This window comes from Chanodichthys erythropterus, chromosome 14 (assembly GCF_024489055.1).
Source record: "Chanodichthys erythropterus isolate Z2021 chromosome 14, ASM2448905v1, whole genome shotgun sequence".
NCBI lineage: Eukaryota > Metazoa > Chordata > Actinopteri > Cypriniformes > Xenocyprididae > Chanodichthys > Chanodichthys erythropterus.
In genome coordinates this window covers 17,253,963-17,276,224 of record NC_090234.1, presented here as the reverse complement: position 1 = coordinate 17,276,224, position 22,262 = coordinate 17,253,963, and the positions used below count along the sequence as shown (strand labels likewise).

General features: G+C 36.9%; 2 protein-coding genes across 2 annotated transcripts; one reads left to right on the top strand and one right to left on the bottom strand.

The window, feature by feature from the left end:
* Positions 1-397: 397 nt before the first annotated feature.
* On the bottom strand, positions 398-4,976 carry LOC137035590 (UDP-glucuronosyltransferase 2C1-like). Its single transcript, XM_067409029.1, has 2 exons — positions 4,894-4,976; positions 398-4,551 (listed from the first exon to the last, which is right to left on the bottom strand). Exons 1-2 carry the CDS (start codon positions 4,898-4,900, stop codon positions 2,951-2,953), a joined length of 1,608 nt encoding a protein of 535 aa, XP_067265130.1. The 5' UTR covers positions 4,901-4,976; the 3' UTR covers positions 398-2,950.
* Positions 4,977-16,300: 11,324 nt separating this feature from the next.
* Positions 16,301-21,609, top strand: mettl5 (methyltransferase 5, N6-adenosine). Its single transcript, XM_067410480.1, has 7 exons — positions 16,301-16,689; positions 19,936-20,050; positions 20,144-20,325; positions 20,403-20,485; positions 20,566-20,617; positions 21,251-21,300; positions 21,448-21,609. Exons 1-7 carry the CDS (start codon positions 16,590-16,592, stop codon positions 21,487-21,489), a joined length of 624 nt encoding a protein of 207 aa, XP_067266581.1. The 5' UTR covers positions 16,301-16,589; the 3' UTR covers positions 21,490-21,609.
* The last annotated feature ends 653 nt before the right edge of the window (positions 21,610-22,262 follow it).

The following is a 22,262-nucleotide window of genomic DNA, read 5'->3' as shown; positions in this document are numbered from 1 at the left end:
GCTCCAGCTCAAGCGTTTAAACAGTGTCACTCCTTCACAAATTTATTAACTTCAGCACTCAGGCTGTAGCCGGGCTCAGTCCTAAAATTTGCTCCAATGTGACTCAGTCAATCATTTTACTAAATCACACTTACTCTTAATTCCCCATAAAATTTAGAGTCGTGTAGCCACCTGGATTCGTTTTCTGATTCTAGTGGCGTCCCCCTCTGGACCCTGGCGGTCAGCCCCTCATCCCTTAATCTATTCGGGGTAGGGCTGAGACTACTACTAAGTCCAGGATGATCAGTCACCGTCCACCCTCAGGTCCAAAAGACACATCCAAGGAATCCCAACTTCTGACACCAATTGTTGTGGCAAATAATCAACCCGACTCTAAAGACAATTGGACATGTTTGTCTCATATGCAATAAAGGTTTTATTTCTTGCAAGAAAGGTCAGACAGGTCATACAGAAACACAAGTAGCTGCAGATTGTAAAACAAAGAACGAAAGCTTCCCCTCACTTTTATATCTCTAACCTCCAAGGCCGAAGCCTCTGTCCTTTTACCATATTAGGAACATCTCTTAGCGGCTGTAACTTTCCACACATTGTTAGCACAGACATGTTTTTAACATACATTTTGCATGTTCCCATAACATATATTGCTCTTTCTATTTCTAACATCTATGTTAACAACACTATGTTAAACATTACCACTTAAGCCAACATCATACCATGTTTCATAAGCTTCATATTTCACAAGAATACAGGTAAAAATCATATGAAAAATTAAAATTTCCACAACATTGTAAAAGGCCCTGCACAGGAGATGGGGGAACGATAAGCACAAGCGAAATACTTATAACCAGGCAGGGGCAGAGTACTGAGCGCAAAGTAATTCTGATGTTCGAAATGCGGTAGGCTGCACCATTGCGATGAGCGCATCCACAATAGTCACGTCGCAGAAATTGCAGTGTTTAGACCAAAGTTGCATGTGTTTAGGTCCTGACAGATAAGCACACTATTTCAGTAAACACCAAAAATCGTTCACTTTACCATCTATTTGTGCTTAGAGGGACACGCACACACGGGATTATGTCAAAAGTCCTTGTGCATACAGTGCTTATGGCTTAGGTAACGCGAACACAGAAAACCGACATGGATCATTATAGGGGATCGGCACAATCGATCTTCGCATTCGATGAAATGTTAGAATATCATCAGGATGATATTATAATTTGATCTAGCTTACAGTCAACAGACTAATACACAGAACAGCATTACAACTTTAAGCATGCTCAAATGCACATTAGTATGATAGTATGACGCTAGACCAAGTAAAACAGTTCTGCGTTATCTCACAATTTTAATTTGACGAATAAATTGACCTGATAGATATAAGATAGATATGCTAGGCGGGCGTGGTTTCAGCAACAAGTCGCATAGGCTCCAAATACATCCCGCCTCTTTGCCCATTTTCAGTTATCCGTGAGTGATGTGCGGTGACGCGCAGCTAAGATGGCCGCGGCCTCATTTTCGCTTCAAAACTGCTGTTCAGAAATCTATGGGTGACGTCACGGACACTACGTCCATATTTTTTTACAGTCTATGATCTGAACTAATAAGTGACGTAACATTTGAGTCTTCCCGGCAGAACTTGCGCTAGAGCTTCATTTCATGACTCAATATTATGCATTTCAACAATTTTGAAAATATTTTTTGTTTTGAAGCTTAAAACCTGTTGGAAAAACATTACAAAAATCATGTATTTTTGTTAGTGTATTTGTACATCCACAGCCGAAAATATTCTAAAGACAATACACCTGTAGTTTTGATGTTAGTATTTACTTATTTATTTGAACTGTTTGGCTAAGGTAAGAGTGTGTTTAGATCTCTGTGTTAACTGTTTTGAGAGCAGTTACATTACTTTGGAGAAATGTGTCAAATCTACTGAGAAAAACTGTAACTGTTCATGAGATAGGCCTGAGGACAGAAACTTTTCTTGTCTGCCTGTTCTAGTGCTCTATAGCTCCGACCAGACAGCAACAGTTCAAAGAGAAAGTGGCCTGGGTGTCAGGGAACCAGAATGATTTTACCAGCCCTTTTACTCACTCTGGATGAGTACAGTTCTTGGAGAGTGAGGAGGGTTGTACTAAAGCAATAAGCCCCAAGAAGCCATACATTCTCAGACTATATTTGCGCTGTGTGAACAGAATCACACTGGCCATCGCAGTAAGTTACCAAAAGCCAAACCACACAAAACACCTTAGCAGAGCGGCTCTTTCACACTGACTGATGTTACAGACTGCTCTGCTAAGGTGTTTTGTGTGTGGTTTCGCTTTCGGTAACTTACTGCAATGGACATATGAGCTGTGTGTCATCTGAAGGTGTTAGATCCAGTCACTGTTCTCCACCAGAGCGGCTCCCATCAGTTTTGTGTTTCTTTTCCAAATTCAAATGCTGTGTCATGTGCGAGATGTCGCAAAGGACATGACACGCATGTTCAATGGTTAAAGACTGTATACATTTTTTTTTTTTAAAAAATGAATGTTTCATAACCAAGTCAGTATATTGGCCAATGAGACCTGAGCGAACACAAATGAGAAAAGTCATGAAAAATCAACAAACTTTTATACAGACCGATAAAACACAAACAAGAGAAGTGATACTGCTTTGGGGGATCTAAAATTATATCCTAATCTGGGCTGCTAACACAAAGGTCAAAGATGTTAATCATAAACTGGAAACATCTACCAAAACTGTGCTCATGAGCAGAACATAATCACAATCACAGGCTACCCAAATGGAAGTGTCACTACTGCTTGTGACATTCAGAATAAGACATGTTTACTATGTCAAGTAATGAAATATGTTTGTTGTTTTCCATTGACGAAAAATGCTTTATAAAGGTATAAACAACTGCAAAAAAGGAAAGTAGGAAAGTAATGCAAATCCTAAAACCTCATCCTCATTACTGTAACTTGTTTTTTGTTTTTCTCATGCATATTCTGCAGCAGAAATATTTGATAACCATATATATGATCAGGATTATGAGTGACACGGCAGAAAGCAGAAACAGTATGACATCAACAGAGTGATAAGAGTACCAGGGCATTTTGTAAGAGTCTGTGTGCAAGTGAGCAGCACCTTTGTGCCTCATAACAAACTCAATCCAGAAGATGGCTTTGTCCAGAGGCTTCAATGGGACGTCCTTGTGAAGCCTTGAGAGCCTCTGCATGTTCTCCCTATAAGAGGGCTCATGAAGAACCTCTTTAACAGTTTTAAGAAAGGAGTCCTTATCCACTGTGGCAAAATCTACATTCTTGGCTACACCCTTTACTCTCATATTTAAAAGATTACTAAGCTGGTCAAAAATCAGCCCAAATCCAATGATTGGCACCCCGTGGTAGATGGCTTCTTGAATTCCATTGGTTCCTCCATGTGTCACAAAGGCTCTGGTCTTAGGATGACCCAAAAGATCATTCTGAGGAATCCAGTCCATTATTAAGGTGTTGTTCCCCAGTGCAGATGGTATCTTTCCTTTGTACCTCCAGATGATCTTCTGTGGAAGTTCTGCAAAAGCTTCAGCAATTGCCTCAGCCACATCATCAGGAAGCTGACTAAAGAGAGTGCCCAGAGACATAATGATGACACCATGCTCAACAGAGCTCTGTACAAAGTCCTCCAGGTCTTGTAGAAGAGGCTTTGATGGCTTGCACTGAAAACCTCCAATGTAGACAATGTTTGGCATAGTGGGACGTGGGAATTCAAAAATAAAATCAGCTCTATGGAGCCACAGATCAGCACCCTGAAGTAAAGAAAAGTAGGATGTTCCTGGGCCAATGAAACGTTTACAAAGTGCATTATAATTTGGAGTAATCATTATAGCTAGCTGTATTTCTGGTATGATGTACATCACAATATTCTTCACTCTTTCCAGGAAACTCATGCGGTCTGATAACTCCAGCATTGAAGCAGGAATATAAGAAAGTGGTGAAGGAGCTATTACAAAATGAGCCTCACTGTAAACTGTCCAACGGGCATTGAAAACAATGGGCAGTTTGAGATAATGACCCAATAGGACACCTCCAAACATGGCTGGATCTGTTAGAATCAAATCATATTTGGAATCTTTTAAGGACTGCATTAGCTGCTGGTCTTCAAACATGTTGATTATAATCTTGTTTTCTACTTCAAGCATCCCTAAGAAACTTTTCCACATTATTATGTCCAGCTTCAGACGAGCCCAGATTGAACCCTCCCTCATAATTCCCATTAGTCTAGATGTAAATGTCTCAAGTAATTCTTCACTAAATCCTCCTTCAGACTTGAGACTGACTGATGTGTAATGAGGTGAGAATTCTTTGATGTACCAGCTGTCTGCTAACCGAATGACTGTAACTTTGTGTCCTTTGGCATGAAGTGCTTCAACCAAGATGTTCATGTTGATCCAGTGACTGCCACCCACGGGAAAGACAAGGACCTTCCCGCTCCGAACAACTGGGACAGTCGTCAGAAGGAAGGTTAGCATGATTGGACCAAGCACCTGAAAAACCTGTCCATTTATAGTACCTATATCGCAAAGGAGGGAAAGCGATTAAGTAAATGTTTAGTATGTTAAAATACAGTAGCCTATTTGTAAATTTGAATAATTATGGTTAAGGTGCAGTATATCATTCTTGCTTTCTTAAAAAAAGAAACTATATTAAATCTAAATCTATAGAGGAAAGAGAGGCAAATTTTAGCATATAAAAATATGAAATTAATTGCATTAACTCCAAAAAACAAACCATTATTGACATCCCTAATTTATACAAGACCCATATTTATTTGATTAGGGAAACATTAAACATTACACAGCAATATAAACATGAATCACAATAATGCATCTTTTCAAGAGAAAAAAATTCTCACCCATCATTGTGTATTTCGGAAAATCTACCAGGTTAACTTATGTTGAATGGAGTGCAAGTCATCCAACTACAAGCACAGACTTTGTCCTTGTTTGAAAGTTTATTTAACAATCATTGAATGGAAAGGGGCATTACCTTCAAAGAATTAGTTAATTAGTTACTATTCAATAGGGACTGGTTGCACCAGCTAAGCTTGTAAGACTAGACTGGACATAAAATCCGTTTAAAGTCCTGCATAGAAATAAAGGTGCAATAGAACATTTTCGGGGAAGCTAGCAATAGCGAGCTAGCTTTCAAATCATAACATCCCACCCTCCCTTCAGAGCACTCTCCAAAGCCATGCCCAGGGTTGCCAACTTTGGGACTTTGGCTGGAGTGAGACTTTGTAAAAAATTCAGTTTGCGCATGTGCGCGGAGAAAATGTTTGGTAACCCTATTTTAAAAATCAATGTCAGTCCATGTTTACTTAGTATCATTGGGGTGAAATAATTTATTTTATTTTTTGTCAGTTTTGTTACATGATAGGGGCTTTGATACTTTCGGGGCTTATTCCAAATCTATATTTGTCCAAAGACATTTCAATTTTGTATTAATAGCTTTAATGACATGAAAGGAGCTTTTGTTGTCGTATGAAAATGTACATTATTTGCCACTGTAATTTGTAAAACTTTGTTGGATGTACCTCCGCTAGGGGGGTCGGGGGGCATGCCCCCCCGGAAGAAAATTTAGTACATTTTAAGGTTAAATGCATCAATCTGGTGCACTTTGGAAGCTCAAAATTAAGAGCTTCAACCCATGTACAGTGTGCAAATTGAACAAAGAAACAGCATTGACTTGTACCTGGGCATTAAAAAGGGTTCAAACATTTTTTTACAATACTTTTGTACTCATTTCTTTTTAAAAGATATCCTTGAGCTATTATTTTGATCACACATATATATATATATATATATATATATATATATATATATATATATATATATATAAATTATGTTTCAAAACCAAGTCAGTATATTGGCCAATGAGAAGTGAACCAACAGAAATGAGAAAAACTGTAATGAAAAATCCCACCACTTTTATACAGACCAGGGGGTGGACTGGGGCAAAAAAGTGGCTCTGGGGCTGGGCTTTCTGGCACAAAGCGTCCCATCACACCCAGTCCACAACACACCTCATGATAAAACCCACCAGCTCATTATGCACAGCGCAAATTTTTTACACCACTTTTTATAACATAAAAATATAAAGGCTATTTATTCAAATGCTTATCATTAAAGGAACACCTTTATTTATACCTTTATTTTATACAATTATACCTTTTTCAAATCCATTCAGCTAATCTCTGGGTCTGGCGGTACCACTTTTAGCATAGCTTAGCATAGTTCATTGAATCTGATTAGACCGTTAGCATCTCGCTCAAAAATGACCGAAGAGTTTCAATATTTTTCCTATTTAAAACTTGACTCTTCTGTAGTTACATTGTGTACTAAGATCGACGGAAAATGAAAAGTTGTAGCAGGCGCAATGATATTACGCAGCGGCTGTGACCCTGTTTGCACAGGGAGCGTGCCTTGCAACCATGGAGACATTTGTGAGAGGCACTACGTAATATCACTGTGCCTGCTGCACTCATGGTATGGCAGCAAAGTTCCTTGATTATTACGCCAGAATCAGAGTATAGTTCCTAGCCATATCGGATTGGATGAAAATAGGATGTTTTAGGATGGAATAGGGTGAGAAGTTATGGATTTGTGTTTAGTGTTTTGAGAATACGAGGCATAGTTTTAAGAAATATGTTTATACTGCAAGGAAATGCATAATTCTGTCTGAGGACATGAACAACTCCGGTTAGAACATCACAGGTTGAAAAATGAAATTTCTGTCATTAATTACTCACCCTCATGTTGTTGCAAACCTGTAAGACCTTTGTTCATCTTCGGAACACAAATTAAGATATTTTGATGAAATCCAAGAGGTTTTTTTTTTTTTTATCCTCCACAGAAAGCAATGAAATTACCACATTTAATGTCCAGAAAAGTAGTAAAAACATTGTTAAACGTTGTCAACGTGACTACAGTGGTTCAACCTTAATGTTATGAAGTGACGAGAATACTTTTTGTGTTCAAAAACAAAACAAAAATAACTTTATTCAACAATCTCTTATCTCCCATGTCAATCTCCTGTGGCCTTCTGACGAAGAACCTGGAAGCGCTGAACGTCAACAACTTATGTTCACACGAGTGGTTGCGGACACTAATATTTGCTGGGTTCGTTGGTATTTGCTCTGAGGTTTCAATGGTATTTGCTCTGAGTGCATTAAGTTATTCCTAGTGTTCTGAGGAGCTTATCCATCACTTTCAGTCTGAACAGCGTGAGAAATAAAACAATGGGAGAGAAAATGAGATAGCTACTATTGAACAGGCAGAAACAGAATTTTTCTTCTCAACTGACTCAGGGTGACATTAAGTATTGTTGTCCAAATCTCAGTTTTTGGAGTTTTGCAAATAATCGAAATATCACACATCTCTTCCCGTAGGATATGAATACACTGCTGTGCAAACTTTTAATGCTCTCCAAGATAATAATCTAAGATGGTGGAAATGTACAGTGGTTACTACTTGTAATATTAATTAGCAATTATGGTACATATAAATTCCAAATATTAGATTATTTTATAGCCAAAATATCTTTGTACTTCTTGGTATCTCAGTGGTTAAAAATGACAAAGTGGCTTGAAAATCCAAAATCTTTGGACTAAATTAAACCCTAAAATCTTTTAAAAGAGAAAGTGGTCAAGTAAGGACATTAAATGTTTTTAGTATATAGGTAAAGGAGGTCTGTCTTTATGATGGCAGATTGTAAACTGGTATAGCAAATTGGTATGAACAGATATTAAAGTCTGCTGCATTTTTATTGGAACTTACATATGTGTTACTGTATCCTGAAATTATGATAACACCACTTTCAGTCTTATTTATAGGCTACCTCACCTGCAGATATTGTAAACTTACATGTCGTTGCACAGCCATCTAGTGGAAGAAGAAAGAAATGCTGCAGTTTCGCATCTGTGAATACAAATACAGCTGTTTAGATTGTAGTTTAAAAAACCAAGAAGAGTCTCTTGTATAAGAGATTATGTAAAGTAAACATGGACATGAAATATTGAATAGAGTAAAACTTTTTTTTTATAGACGGTATAAGGTCTCCAAACGGTTGAAGGTCAAATATTATTAGTTAAAATGTATATAATTTTAACTTTTTTTAGAAAATGACTTATCATTTAGCTAGATAAGACCCTTATTCCTCGTCTGGTATTGTTTAAAGCCCTTTGAAGCTGCACTGAAACTGTAAATTTGACCTTCAACCGTTTGGAGGCAAGTCTATATGGAGAAAAATCCTGGAATATTTTCCTCAAAAACCTTAATTTCTTTTTGACTGACGAAAGAAGGACATAAACATCTTGGATGACATGGAGGTGAGTAAATTATCAGGGAATTTTAATTTGAAAGTGAACTAATCCTTTAAAGCCTCTGCAAAGAAAAAAAAAAAGTCTATAGCAAAGTAGTAAACATCGAGTTAGCAACAAAATGAACAATATATCAATTAAAATATTAATGTACATGTTAGCAGGCTAGATTTCTTCCTCTGTTCACCTTATTTTGCAAGTTATGCGATTTCATCCGTTTAACTAGCCGCTATAGGTAACATTGCTAAATAACTAGAATAACAAAGTGCAGTAAACGGAAAAACTATTTTCTCTACAAACCAGTGTGTTTATAATTACGACTTAATAATATGGTTGGTAATAAACACCAGTTTGCAATAACAAGCTGTGTTGTACAGCTAACAAATAACGCAGCGGATGACACCGGAAGCCAGACTACTTAAATTTACAAATGGCCGCTCCCGCTCTTACGCTAAAAATAAAGTAGATGAGCTCTCACATCCAGCATTTTTCTCTGGTACATCTGAACATTCTTCTCATTTATTTGCTCGTTCATTTGACACACAATTAGCTATTCTGCCCTGAGTTTGAATAAAAAGAGAAAGACCGCGGAGTGATCCGAGAAACATGAAAGTAGCTCCGGCGTGTAACAGAACGGTTGCCTGGATACGGCAGAACTACTTGACAGTGCATGACGCAACAGCCGTGTGGCTGGCGTCACAATATGAATACTATATAAGCTGTGGGAATCGGCGCTTGACAGAAGTCTGCCTCGTCTTGCAGTACAGACAAGATTAAGCAGAATATTATTATCATCTGTTGATCTTTTATGAACAGGTGAAGGAACTGGTCTGTTATCAGCAGCCTCGTTGACACTGCTTGTGTTTTTATGTTAATATGCGCTATTTGGACGTGTTTGACCGTCTCTTTTGCAGTGTTGGACTCTAGGAGCGACAATGAAGATGATTGGAATGACTTTTAATCGGTTACACTTTATTTTAAGGTGTCTGTGTCACAGGATAATTATACATTTAAGTGATGAGTAATACTTATTACTTTCTGTAGGGTTAGGGTTAGGATGAGGGTTTGGTTTAGGGTTAATTGCATGTCATTATGCATAATTTATGATTATTATTACAGTAACTACATGTAACGTGTAACAATGACACTGTAAAACAAAGTGTTACCTTTTAATCATTTGACTTGATCCAAAGGTGTGAGCAAATGAATAATATTATGCACAAAATAATGTTTTTTTACAGGAGTTTGTTCTGCATATACCAACATCACTTTGTTGAATTATTTTCCCACTATAGATCAGAAAGCTGTGGAGGAAAAACAGAAACATCCTGACAGAGAGAGCATTACTTGCTTCTGTGTTGGTAAATTTGAAGCATTTCATATTTCTAGCAATTTCTTTACCCAATCGTGTCCTTTTCTCTCATAGTTTTCCTACAGAAGGTTGAGATGATGGACGTTTGGCTTTTGCTGATTGTCTATGATAGCTACTTACCTTTATAATCAGTGTGGCTCAGTGGCAACGGACCATTTCATGAAATCCCACTATAAGACATTCACAGGTATGTTGTGTGGGACTTTATTTACTAATTACATAACACTGGATGTTAACGAGGATGACAGAATGTCAGATAACAAATTCATTTCCTGCATTCCCATAGAAAAAATGCTGTGGAGATCCAAACCCACACATCGGACAAAACATTTCCGTTGCCACTGAGTCACAGTGATTTTAAAGGTAAGTAAGTATCAGACAATCAGCAAAAGTGTGCATCAGTGTGCAACAACATGGACTCTAGGAGCGACACCGAGGATGATGGGAATGACTTAATCATTTGACCTCTGATCCAAAGGTGTGAGCAAATGAATAATATTATGCACAAAATAATGTTTGTTTACAGGAGTTTGTTCTGCATATACCAACATCACTTTGTTGAATTATTTTCCCACTATAGATCAGAAAGCTCTGGAGGAAAGACAGCAACATCCTGACAGAGAGCATCACTTGCTTCTGTGTTGGTAAATTCACACAAATCAAGCTGTTTTTTAAACATTTTGTTTAATTTGTGGGTTTTATATTTCTGCACTGACTATTTAAACAAATCCCGGTCCCACTTTATATTAGGTGGCCATAACTACTACGTACTTGCATCAAACAATAAGAACACTGTACTTATTGTGTTAATATTGTTTTGCAAAACACTTGTGCTGGTGGTATGGGTAGGTTTAAGGGTGGGTTAAGGTATAAGGGATGGGTCAACAGTGTGATTACAGAAATTAATTACACATGTAATTACATGCAGGTATTTTAAAAAATATAAGTACAATGTAAAAACATGTTTTTACACAATAAGTGCATTGTATCAAATTTGAATTCAAGTACATAGTCGTTAAGGCCTACTAACATAAAGTGGAACTGAAATCCCACTACAAGACATTCATAGGTATGTTGTGTGGGACTTTGTTTACTAATTGCAATGATCACTGGTTCGCATTCTGTAATCCTTGTTTACATCCAGACAAATAACATATTAATTTCTTGCATTCCCATAGAAAAAAGATCGGACATCGACCCCACATAGGGCAAAATATTACCGTAGCCACAGAGCCACACTGATTATAATGGTATGTTCGATAAATATTATAACATCATTGTTTAAGAAACATGGGGGAAGAGAATCCGACGGCAAACAATCCAGCTGTTAGAATCAGTTCCCCCACCTATATGATGAGAGATGATGATGTAGTGACTTCAAAGATGCTAATTCTATTCTGTGTGTAGGTGGAGCTTAACCAGCATCAGTTTAAAGATTTATTTTTGTCATTTTTGCCTTTTATTATGACAGGACAGTTTGTAAACCGGAAGTGAAGTGGGAAAGAGAAAGGGAACGGGATCAGAAAAAGTCTATGATTAGTGTGATAAATATTAGAACCTCATTGTGCAAGAACCACTGGGGGAACACAATCCAACGGCAAACAATCCAGCTGTTGGAATCCGTTCCCCCACCTGTTCGATTAGAGATGTTGATGTAGTGGCTTAAAAATGCTGATTCTATTCTGAGAATGGAGCCTAACCATTTCATTAGTTTAAAGATTTATTTTTGGCGTTTTTGCTTTTAATGTAGACATGAAGTGAAATGGGAGGGATGCGATCAAGAAAAGTGCACGAGCCGGAACATGAACTAAGCCTCCCAAAGCACAACAGCACTATATGTCAGCATGCTGCCCACGAGGCTATCAGCTCCACCGAACCAGCATCAGTTTGATAAATATTAGAACCTCATCATGTAAGAAACATGGGGGGAACAGAACCTGAAAGCAAACAGTCCAGCTGTCAGAATCCGTTCCCCCACCTATATGATGAGAGATGTTGATGTAGTGGCTTAAAAGATGCTAATTCTATTTTGTGTGAGGATGGAGCTTAAACCAACATCACTTTAGTGACCAACATCACTTTAAAGATTTATTTTTGCCTTTTATTATGATAGGACAGTATGTAGACAGAAAGCAAAGTGGTAGAGAGAGGGAGGATGGGATCAGGAAATGTGTATGAGCCAGGACTTGAACTCAGGTTTCCCAAAGCACAACAGCACTATATGTCAGCATGCTGCCCACGAGGCTATCGGTGCCAACTAACCAGCATCTGTTTTAATTTTTAGAACATCATTGTTTAAGAAAAATGGGGGGCAGAATCTGAGGGCAAACAATCCAGCTGTCAGAATCCGCTTCCCCACCTATATGATAAGACATGTTGATGTAGTGGTGGCTTAAAAGATGCTATGTGTGGGTGGAGCTTAAACAGCATCAGTTTAAAGATTTATTTTTGGCGTTTTTGCCTTTATTATGACAGGACAGTATGTAGACAGGAAATAAAGTAGGAGAGAGAAAGAGGGGAGGTGGGGGGGGAGACTTGATCAGGAAAAGGCACTTGAACTCAGATCACCTGAAACACAACAGCATTAAATGTTGGCGCTGCCCACGAGGCTATCTGCACCAACTAACCAGCATGAGTTTGGTAAATATTAGAGCCTCATTGTGTAAGAAACATGGAGGGGACAGAATCCGATGGCAAACAATCCAGCTATCAGAATCTTCTCCCCCTCCTATATGATGAGAGATGTTGATGCAGTGGCTTAGATGCTGATTCTATTCTGTGAGTGGGTGGAGCTTAACCAGCATCAGTTTGATAAATATTAGAACCTCAATATGTAACACCGTGTCTCACCGGACGTGAACGGGATGATGCGACGTGACACAACAAATTCCCGACAGAAAACGGACTCCCTGTTCTATTTCTGATGTAGTCTAAGTGCTTCGGTTGGTTTGTCGTATTTAGTGTCGACAGCTTTTAGCGCGAGGCCGACAACTGGAATACCCAGTCTGGTGTAGACATAGTGTAAGAAACCTGTGGGGAATCTGACTGCAAACAATCCAGCTGTCGGAATCCATTCCCCCACCCTCATGATGTGAAATGTTGATGTAGTGGCTTAACCTTTAAAGGCAGGAACACACCAAGCCGACGGTCGGCCATCGGGCACTTTTTCTTTGTCGGCCGACTACGTTTTCTCAGTGTGTTCCGCACCGTCGGCTGAAGTTGGTCCTCGTCTGCCTTTTTCGGCCGATTCAAAATGTTAAATCGGCGTTGGAGCTCGTCGGTCCGTCGGGCCTTCTGATTGGCTGCTCAGCTACTGCCGCCTGCTGTTTCGGAAAGGCATTTCATCTTACGCAGGCGCAGAACTGACGTGCTGATTGGCCGTCGGCTGTTTAGCTGTTTAGTCGGTTTGGTGTGGCAGGGCAACTTTGGACACAGACGCTGCCGACGTGAGCCAACCCTGCAGTCAGTCTGCTTTCGTCTCCATTAGTTCGTCGGCATGGTGTGTTCTGGCCTTAAGCGTCCTTCATAGAGCAGCCCTTAATGAGTCCTTTGTGGACAAATTTGGGCACGAATGTCACAGGTGTGATCCCAAAATGTCTTTAAATAAATGTCATAACACTATCTTCAATAAAATAAAAACACTCAAATGTATGCAGTTCAATGTTGTTGTTTTTTTACTTTTATTTTCCTCTAAAATTACTATATTTTTCATGTAATTTTTCAAAAAAAAAAAAAAAAAAATGTTTTAAATATTCATTCCAGTAAGCTATAACCACAAACATTTGGCATATGTTGGTGACATCTGGTCACATATGTTGGTATAAAAATAGCAATTACATGAAATATCAATGGACACTATATGGCTGTAGTACTCACTGGCTGCATAGGTTAAAATGTATAAACCAATGCTAACAAACTTGACCTCTTAAGTTTTAGATTTTAAATCTGGGTGTCCTGTAAAGAGCACATTCAGGGCTTTTCAGAGATACCAAATGTTTGGAGGTTTGACTATGACAACAACTTCTTGGTCTTTAAAAATGACTGACATTTATTTAGTGATGCTAAAGATATTTAGGTATTTTAAATGCACTCTTATGGAAATATGATAATATTCTGTAATTTCAAGTTGTTTGTCATATCAACATCTCAGGAAAATGTTATGGGGTTTCTAATCAAAACAGGGCATTGATTTCATACATGTCAACTGAAGAGGACTCAAGAGGCCCGTTTGAGAGAGGAGTGAAATGTGAAAACGGGTTAAAGGGTTAGTTTACCCAAAAATGAAAATTCTTTCATTAATTAATAATTACCCTCATGCCGTTCCACATTTTCATGGCAAATTAAGATATTTCTTATGAAATCAGTGAGTTTTTTGGGTTTTTTTTTTTTTTGTCTATGGACAACAATTTAACCACCAATTTCAAAGTCCAGAATGGTACTAAAGATATTGTTAAAATAGTTAACATGACTGCAGTGAAAAAAGAAGAAACACCTGAATATGTAGTATATTTTTTTGTTCATGTAGTAAGTGTGCATATGGGGAAATGGAAAGTGAAATGATTTAAAATAAATTTCCTATGTTCCGTTGATAATGGTCATGTGATATAAAAAAAACATATGATGATTGTGCCACATTGCAATACCAGCAGGTTTTTTGAGACTTTTACAAAGCATCACTGAATCTCAGAAACAATCAACATTTTAAAAAGAGGTCTTGGTGTTGATATTAAATGCAGTCATACATTTTTCATTTGATTCACTGCATTGCGTAATAAATACTTTTGGAATAACCATTTTGAGAATATTAATTGGAGATTGATTTGGACTTATAATAACAAATACTGTATCAATAATAAATAATAAAGTTAATGAAATTATAGTTCCTAAAAAGATATAAAACTGAACTTTCTGATCTTTTTTAATGTACTGTATGTATCTGTGTTAAATTATTTTGGATTTATGTGTAATATTTATTTAAGTGGCATTAAAATTAACACAGAGAAAAGAGATGCTATTTTTTACTATGTCTATATATACATATATATATATATATATATATATATATATATATATATATATATATATATATATATATATATATCATAGACTGTAAAAAAAGATGGACGACGCGACGTCGCTTCCTTCCATTGTAATGAACTGAAGCCAAAATGGCCGACCGAATGGGCGCTGACATGTTACGCAATACGTAAGTTTGGAGCCTGGGCATGCGCAGAAGGAACCGTCAGTGGAGCCGGAGGCGGAGTCGCGATATCAAACTTCCGCCCAGACGACTGCGTCATCATTCATGTATTTTAAATAGACTATAAAAATTATATACAATTTAAAATTCTACCTATAAAATAATAGGCTATTCTATTTCTAGAGCAATAATACTTTTAAAACAGCAAATTCAGTAGATAAAATCAATATAATATGCCACTAGAAACAACTCTAAATCGTCAGAAACGGTCCTGCCATTTTAAATCAAGTTCAACTAATGTTACAGGAGATCGATTGCTGTAATTAGAGTAAGCTATCATTAGTTTTGTCCTGCTAATTATTATTTTATACCCATAAAAATAATAAGTAACTGCCAGATAACGATCACCTGCTTTTTCCCGACATTGTTAACATTAGGTGTGTTATCTTAACTAATAACATTTATTAATTAGCTTATAACACCCATATTTAATGTTACAGAAAAAGGTTCAGTGATCCGTCAGATCCTGTAGGTCGGTTAGTACAGTTTACTGCTGAACAACTCATTTTGTTGGTGTTAAATAACAAAGAAATCGAAAATTAACAGTTAGTTAATACATCTTCAATCTCCCCTCGAAGCTCCGACAGTCCTCAGACAAGCTGAGCTGTCAATCAAGTTCGAATCATGACGACACGCCCCGTTTTTATAGCATCAAATTGCTAGCTAAAATCTAAATCATCACAAAAACGAACAATTGAATATATATCAGTGTGATAACAACTACCTTAAATGACCAAAAACATTTTTCATAAAGTTTTATTTGAAGCAGAATTTATTTTTAAGTTTTCACTGAAGTCTCATTCGACTGCATTGAGAGGGCGGGGTTTATGACCTGTACTGCATCCAGCCTCCAGGGGGCGATCAAAGAGCCCGTGGCTTCACTTTTCAGAACGTATGAGACACACCCGATATATATATACATTTTTATGTTAAATCCGATAATATTACTTGGTTTCACATACACAAATGGTCTGAAAGGATACCCAATATCACCCATTTCAAGGCTGAAGATTTACTTTGAATCCTTACAAGGACTTTCAATCCACAAAGCAATCAGAACTATGGACATTTATAAAGAAATAAATTCCTCTTTTTATTTTGTATCATACACGTATACCCTTTTCTATTATTTTTTCTTCTTCCTCCTTAATATGTGAATATTTTTCTTTAATATCTTTGATATGAATGCTATCATATAAAATACCTGATGTTAAAAATGTTATTAATGATGCTATTGAAATATTTGTATCATTCGAAATGTTTCATCATGTATGTTTGTGCGCATGGTAGCAATCATCCAGCAGATGGCGATAAGATGTTCGGCCGGCAAGATGATCATGCAGAAGAAGAAGAAAAGAAAACACACATGTAGGAAGGGTGCTGCATGTTTTCATATCCGATCCACTGTGTGAAATCTCCACTTTGAGGAAAATCACCATATATTAATAGGAAACATCGTAAGATCCATGTGACACATCAGTCACGACATCATGATCGTTAGGCGCTTCAGTTAAGAGTCAACCTCATCCGATTAACATTCGCATAAATATATCAATACAGGCTGATGTGAGCTGGATTAGCTGGTCATCTGATGTAAACATGAAGCTTAAAGAGCTGGAGAGCTGCCTTCAGCAGGTGGATGGATTTGAGGAGCCCAAAATACTCCTGGAGCAGTACCCCACCAGCCCTCATATAGCTGGTCAGTGTTATTTATTTATTTTTATATAGAGCATGATAAAGACTCAATAATGACACTTTTAATTAATGTACGGTGTGTTTTTGTGAATGTATGGATGTGGTCTGCAGAAACATGAAAAGAACATGGCTATATTCGCAGTGTGGGTCACTGACAAATAAATCTTCACCAAATGTGTGTTTTTTTTTTTAAATCTTTTTAAAACTGATGTAATGCATATTTTTTTGAGTCATGTACAGTGTTTTTAAGTGTGTAACTTCATTTTTTTTATTGTTTTTATGTGAGGCGGTACAACCAAATAGTTGTATGCAATGTATGTATACTGTAGTTGTACCACCAAGATGTTCATTTCTTTCTCTCTTCAGTCGAAAAGAAATTAAGGTTTTTGATGAAAACGTTCCAGGATTTTTTTCCATATAGTGGACTTCAATGGGCACCAAACGGTTGAAGGTCAAAATTAGTTTCAGTGTAGCTTCAAAGGGCTTTAAACAATACCAGACGAGGAATAAGGGTCTTATGTTGTTCAAGATGTTCAGTTATCGTCTTGCACTTCCATATTCTTCAAAAAGCTTATGCCGTATGTCCTACGCCTTCCCTTTTCTACTTACGGAAAAAATGGAACTGACGCTGCGTTCTTTCCGTAAGTTGAATAGGAAATACGGCGTAAGTTTTTTGAAGAATACAGAAAGCAGAAGCACGTACAAAGCGACCATTTCTGCATATACAGTTGTATTTTTTTCAAAAATGACCAATCATTTCACTAGATAAGACCCTTATTCCTCATCTGGTATCATTTAAAGCCCTTTGAAGCTGCACTGAAACTGTCATTTTGACCTGTAAATTTGACCTTATTCTCCATATAGTGGACTTCAATGGGCACCAAACGGTTGAAGGTCAAAATTACAGTTTCAGTGCAGCTTCAAAGGGCTTTAAATAATAATAATTTAAATAATCCTGGAATGTTTTCATCAAAAACCTTAATTTCTTTTTGACTGAAGAAAGACATAAACATCTTGGATGGCATGGGGTTGAGTAAATTATCAGGAAAAGTTTATTTGAAAGTGAACTAATCCTTTAAGACACCATTTTTACTAGTTTTTTTAGTCTGTGTTAATTTGTTCTGAAAGTTGCACCACCTGACATTTTGGGGGTTTAAGATAACAAAACATAAAATGATATGTATTATTTAAATGTACTAAAAATGTAAGAATTTAAACTAAATAGACTTTATAGAATTGATATGTCATGCATTTATCAAATTATTAAAAGGAAATAGTCCACTTGGACATAAAAATATGCAGGTCATGATGTCATTGACCCATACTCGTTTTCTTACTATTCATGTGGTAATTACTGTGCAAATTTTCTGTCTTCCATATCTGAAATACTGCGCTAGGTACTGTATACCACAATTCAGTACATTTGTCTTAAAGTCACCATGAAATCAAAAGGACAATTCCTATTTTTTATGGAATATTGCATTAATATTGCATTATCTGTGCACACCATTACTTTTTATTACTATTATTATTCACATGCCCTCGTAATGTTTACACACAGTTTCTGCCAATCTCATGTTAATCTTGCATACCTATAGAGTAGTTGTGCATCCTTCACATCTCCAAAAAGTCTTTAGTTTTATCAGATTTATTAAAGATACATACTCTGTACCGAGTCTTTCCGAAAACTGCCGAGCGCCTGGAGGCGTGCCTTGTGAGCGGAGGTAAAGAGTCACAGCTTTTGTGTAGAGATCGTCTGCAAGCTGTCAGTGGTCGGCTAAATAACTGTATTTAAACACACACAATACACCATCGCATTATCCCTGGATAACTTTTCATTCACTATAATGAATATAGTGTATGAATAATGAATTTGTGTTGTTTACATTATATGCACTTAGGCGCCTATTGCCAACAAAACAGACATTTGATGCAGTTTTACTCACCACCTGTAGTTTCGACTCATGACGGGGATCATTATCGCGTTGACCGCTCCATCTCTCTCCATATCTGTAAATCCACTGTAGAACTGGGCCTTGTTTATGAAACCATAAGCGCAGATCCTGAGGGCTTGAGCAGCCACGGAAAAACACGAGATATTCTCCATTCATTTTAACCAATAAAAAAGTGATTGCAACTATCAGTTTCTATGGTTATTTTAATAACAAATGTCGAGAGCGCATCAATGTAACGCGTGAGAACAAAACTCTCAGCTCCACTTAACGCTGGGTTCTTTGGGAAGCAAGGTTATCTTTCCCTCACAAAGGTATGGTCTATATAGTATTTAGTATTAATGTGTTTAGTATGAATGTACTACACCCGCCATGTTGTCATTATCATGTGACCTACCAGTGTCAGTTGCGTTGCTTCATTGGCATCCGCAAATCATCTCCCGTGGCCTCATGGGATAGTAAAGTGTCCCATCATATGCACACTTCAGAATATCACCAGAAGTATAGGTCATCCGGGACGTGCACAGCAATAGCGAACCACAATGACTCAATCACTTCCCGATTGATCAAATCAAGTACCTCCGTAAATTTTTTCTTGTTCGAGAAGCAATTTTACTCGGATATATGTTACATTAAAAAAATTTTTTTTTACATAAAATTAAGTAAAGATTGGAAATTTACAATGTTTATATGCAAGATGACAAATAGAAACCTGCTTCTGCTGTGGGATAAAAATTTAAAAAAAGGTAATTGCAACTTTTTATCTCACAATTCAGAATTACTCAAAATAGCACAATTCTGACTTAATTTTTGCAATTCCTAATTTATATCTCACAATTTTGAGTTAACATCTGACTTTTTTCTAAGAATTATTATAAATATTTCTCAGAATTGCGAGTTTATAACACAATTCAGAAATTAGTGTCTCACAATTTCGAGTTTACATTTCTCAAGTCTTTCTCAGAATTGCACATTTATAATACAATTCACACAATTATAACACATAATTCTGACCTTTTTGGACATAATTGTGTATTACAAGCTAAATTCTGCGAGATAAAAAGTTGTGATTACCTTTTTTTTTTTCTGTGACTGAAACGGGCTTGCATAAGAAGCCACTCACTAAATGAAATATGCACATAATTGGGTCATGTGACAATTGTGTGACATAAGGTGGTTCACACGATGTCGGAATTACCGTAATTACGTGATGACAACTTGTAAAAAGCATCCACGTCATTGTCGAAATCATGATTACGACTTTTAAACCCTGAATTTTCCCTGTCTTTTGTCTGTAGGCTGTATGTTGTACACCATCCACAACACATTTGATGACATACAGAATAAAGTAGTTGCAGACCTGGGCTGCGGATGTGGAGTGCTGTCTATAGGAGCTGCCGTCCTTGATGCTGGGTAAGACCAACTTCATCCTTCTATCCATGGCCTAAAATTACACTCATTTTAAAAATGAAATGAATCAACATAACCTTAATCTTTTCTTACAAGACTGTGTGTCGGATTTGACATCGACGAAGATGCCTTGGATATATTCAAAGGAAATGTTGAGGACTTTGAATTGTCAAACATTGATGTGGTCCAATGTGACGTGTGCGCTATCGGATCCTCTTACGCCAAGAAGTTTGACACGGTCATCATGAACCCTCCATTTGGCACGAAGCACAACCAGGGTAAGAGTCAGCTTTAACCTCAACATGCAATGCTTGATTTCACTTTAACTTATATATATCCGTGTCTTCAACCTTAGGTATTGATATGCAGTTCCTGCGGACAGCGATTTCCATGGCAAGTACGGCAGTGTATTCCCTTCACAAGACCTCAACACGAGATGTAAGTTATCCCGTTATATCATAATTTCACAGCTTCAACTCTATACTCTATATTTACAATTGAATTGTATTTTTGTTCAGCACATTCAGAAGAAAGCAAATGACTGGAAAGTGAAAATGGAAGTCATTGCAGGTAAATTGTACTACACCTATAAACATACGACACACTACTGAGTCAGAAAGACTGCATTTGAAAGAAATTATTACTTTTATTCATCAAGGATGCATTAAATGGATCAAAAGTGACAGTAAACACTTAGATTTTTTCAAATAAACAATTCTTTTCAATTTTTAAAAGAAGAATCTTGGAAAAATATATCATGGTTTTCACAAAAATATTAAGCAGCACAACTGTTTTCAACATTGATAATAGTAAGAAATTTTTCTTGAGCACCAAATCGGCATATTAGAATAATAATAAAGGATCATGTGACACTGAAGACTGCAGTAATGATGCTGAAAATTCAGCTTTGCTGTAGTATGAATAAATTGCATTTTAAAATGTATTCAAATAGAAAACAGTTATTATAAATTGTAATAATATTACACAATATTACTGTTTTTACTGTATATTTCATCAAGTAAATGCAGCCTTGGTGAGCAGAAGACTTTTTTCAAAAACATAAAAAAAAAATCTTACTAATTGCAAACCTTTGAAAAGTTTTATTGCTTTATTGCAAGCAGGAGTTTATGCACTACCTGTAAGTTGTAATAAGTTTTATAGTTTGTCATAATATGATGTGAACTGTTGTTGTGTCCCTCATAGAGCTCAGATATGACCTGCCAGCATCTTATAAGTTCCACAAAAAGAAGTCGGTAAGTCCATGTTTTGCTGCAAACTTGTTGAGTTGAGAACAGTTTAATTTTCATATTTTGCATTGCCACTGGCAACATGTAGTGACTTTTTTTTTCAGAGTTTACCATGAAAAACTGCTTATATAATTTTTTATCTGATTATTGTAGGTTGATATTCAAGTGGACTTCATTCGATTCACTCCAACATAAAGGTGTTGGGCGGAAAAGGAGTTTGTGTTGCTTTGCAACATTTTAGTAGGGTTTTTCACTGTTATACAAAATAAATTTTATAAATTAACATACTGTATCATTTTTGGGTGGATACCACAGAAATTCCAGCACTACTGTAGAAACACTATTGTTGGAACTTTATTCAAATTTGTGCTTTTCACATTTTTGGCAGCATACACAGTTGAACATCATCACAATAACTAAAAAACAATAAATTACACATCACACATTTTTTAGTTAAAATCCTGGGTTCACAATTATATTACAAATATAAAATCATTTAAATAAATACTGATTAAGGAATAAATACACTTAAATCATGTTTAAAATACCAATAGAGTTTAGTTTTTTGTTGCAAAATACTAAAAAGTCACTGTGCAAAAAGTGATGTGCTGTAACTGATTGTGCTGTTCAGTGTATATTTAGAAACAACCCTTTATCTTCCAGAACAGATAACAGACAAACGCCCTGTCCCAAATGGCTCCCTAAATACTCACGGTCTTCCTACGAGTCTGTGACGTATCGACTGATGGGAAGAAGTCTGCCGCGGAGCTCGCAAAAGTGCGCATCAAGGGCACATATCGACCGCAAAGGGGGCACTCGTGACCCTTCTGAAGCCTAAAATTGACAAATGGGACACTCTAAGGTCTCGTGGACTTAACGGACACACGCACAGGCAGCCATTGTAAGTCCACAAGACTGAAAGTGCACAGAAGTGTGCCATTTGGGACAGGGCCTAACTGTTTCTCACA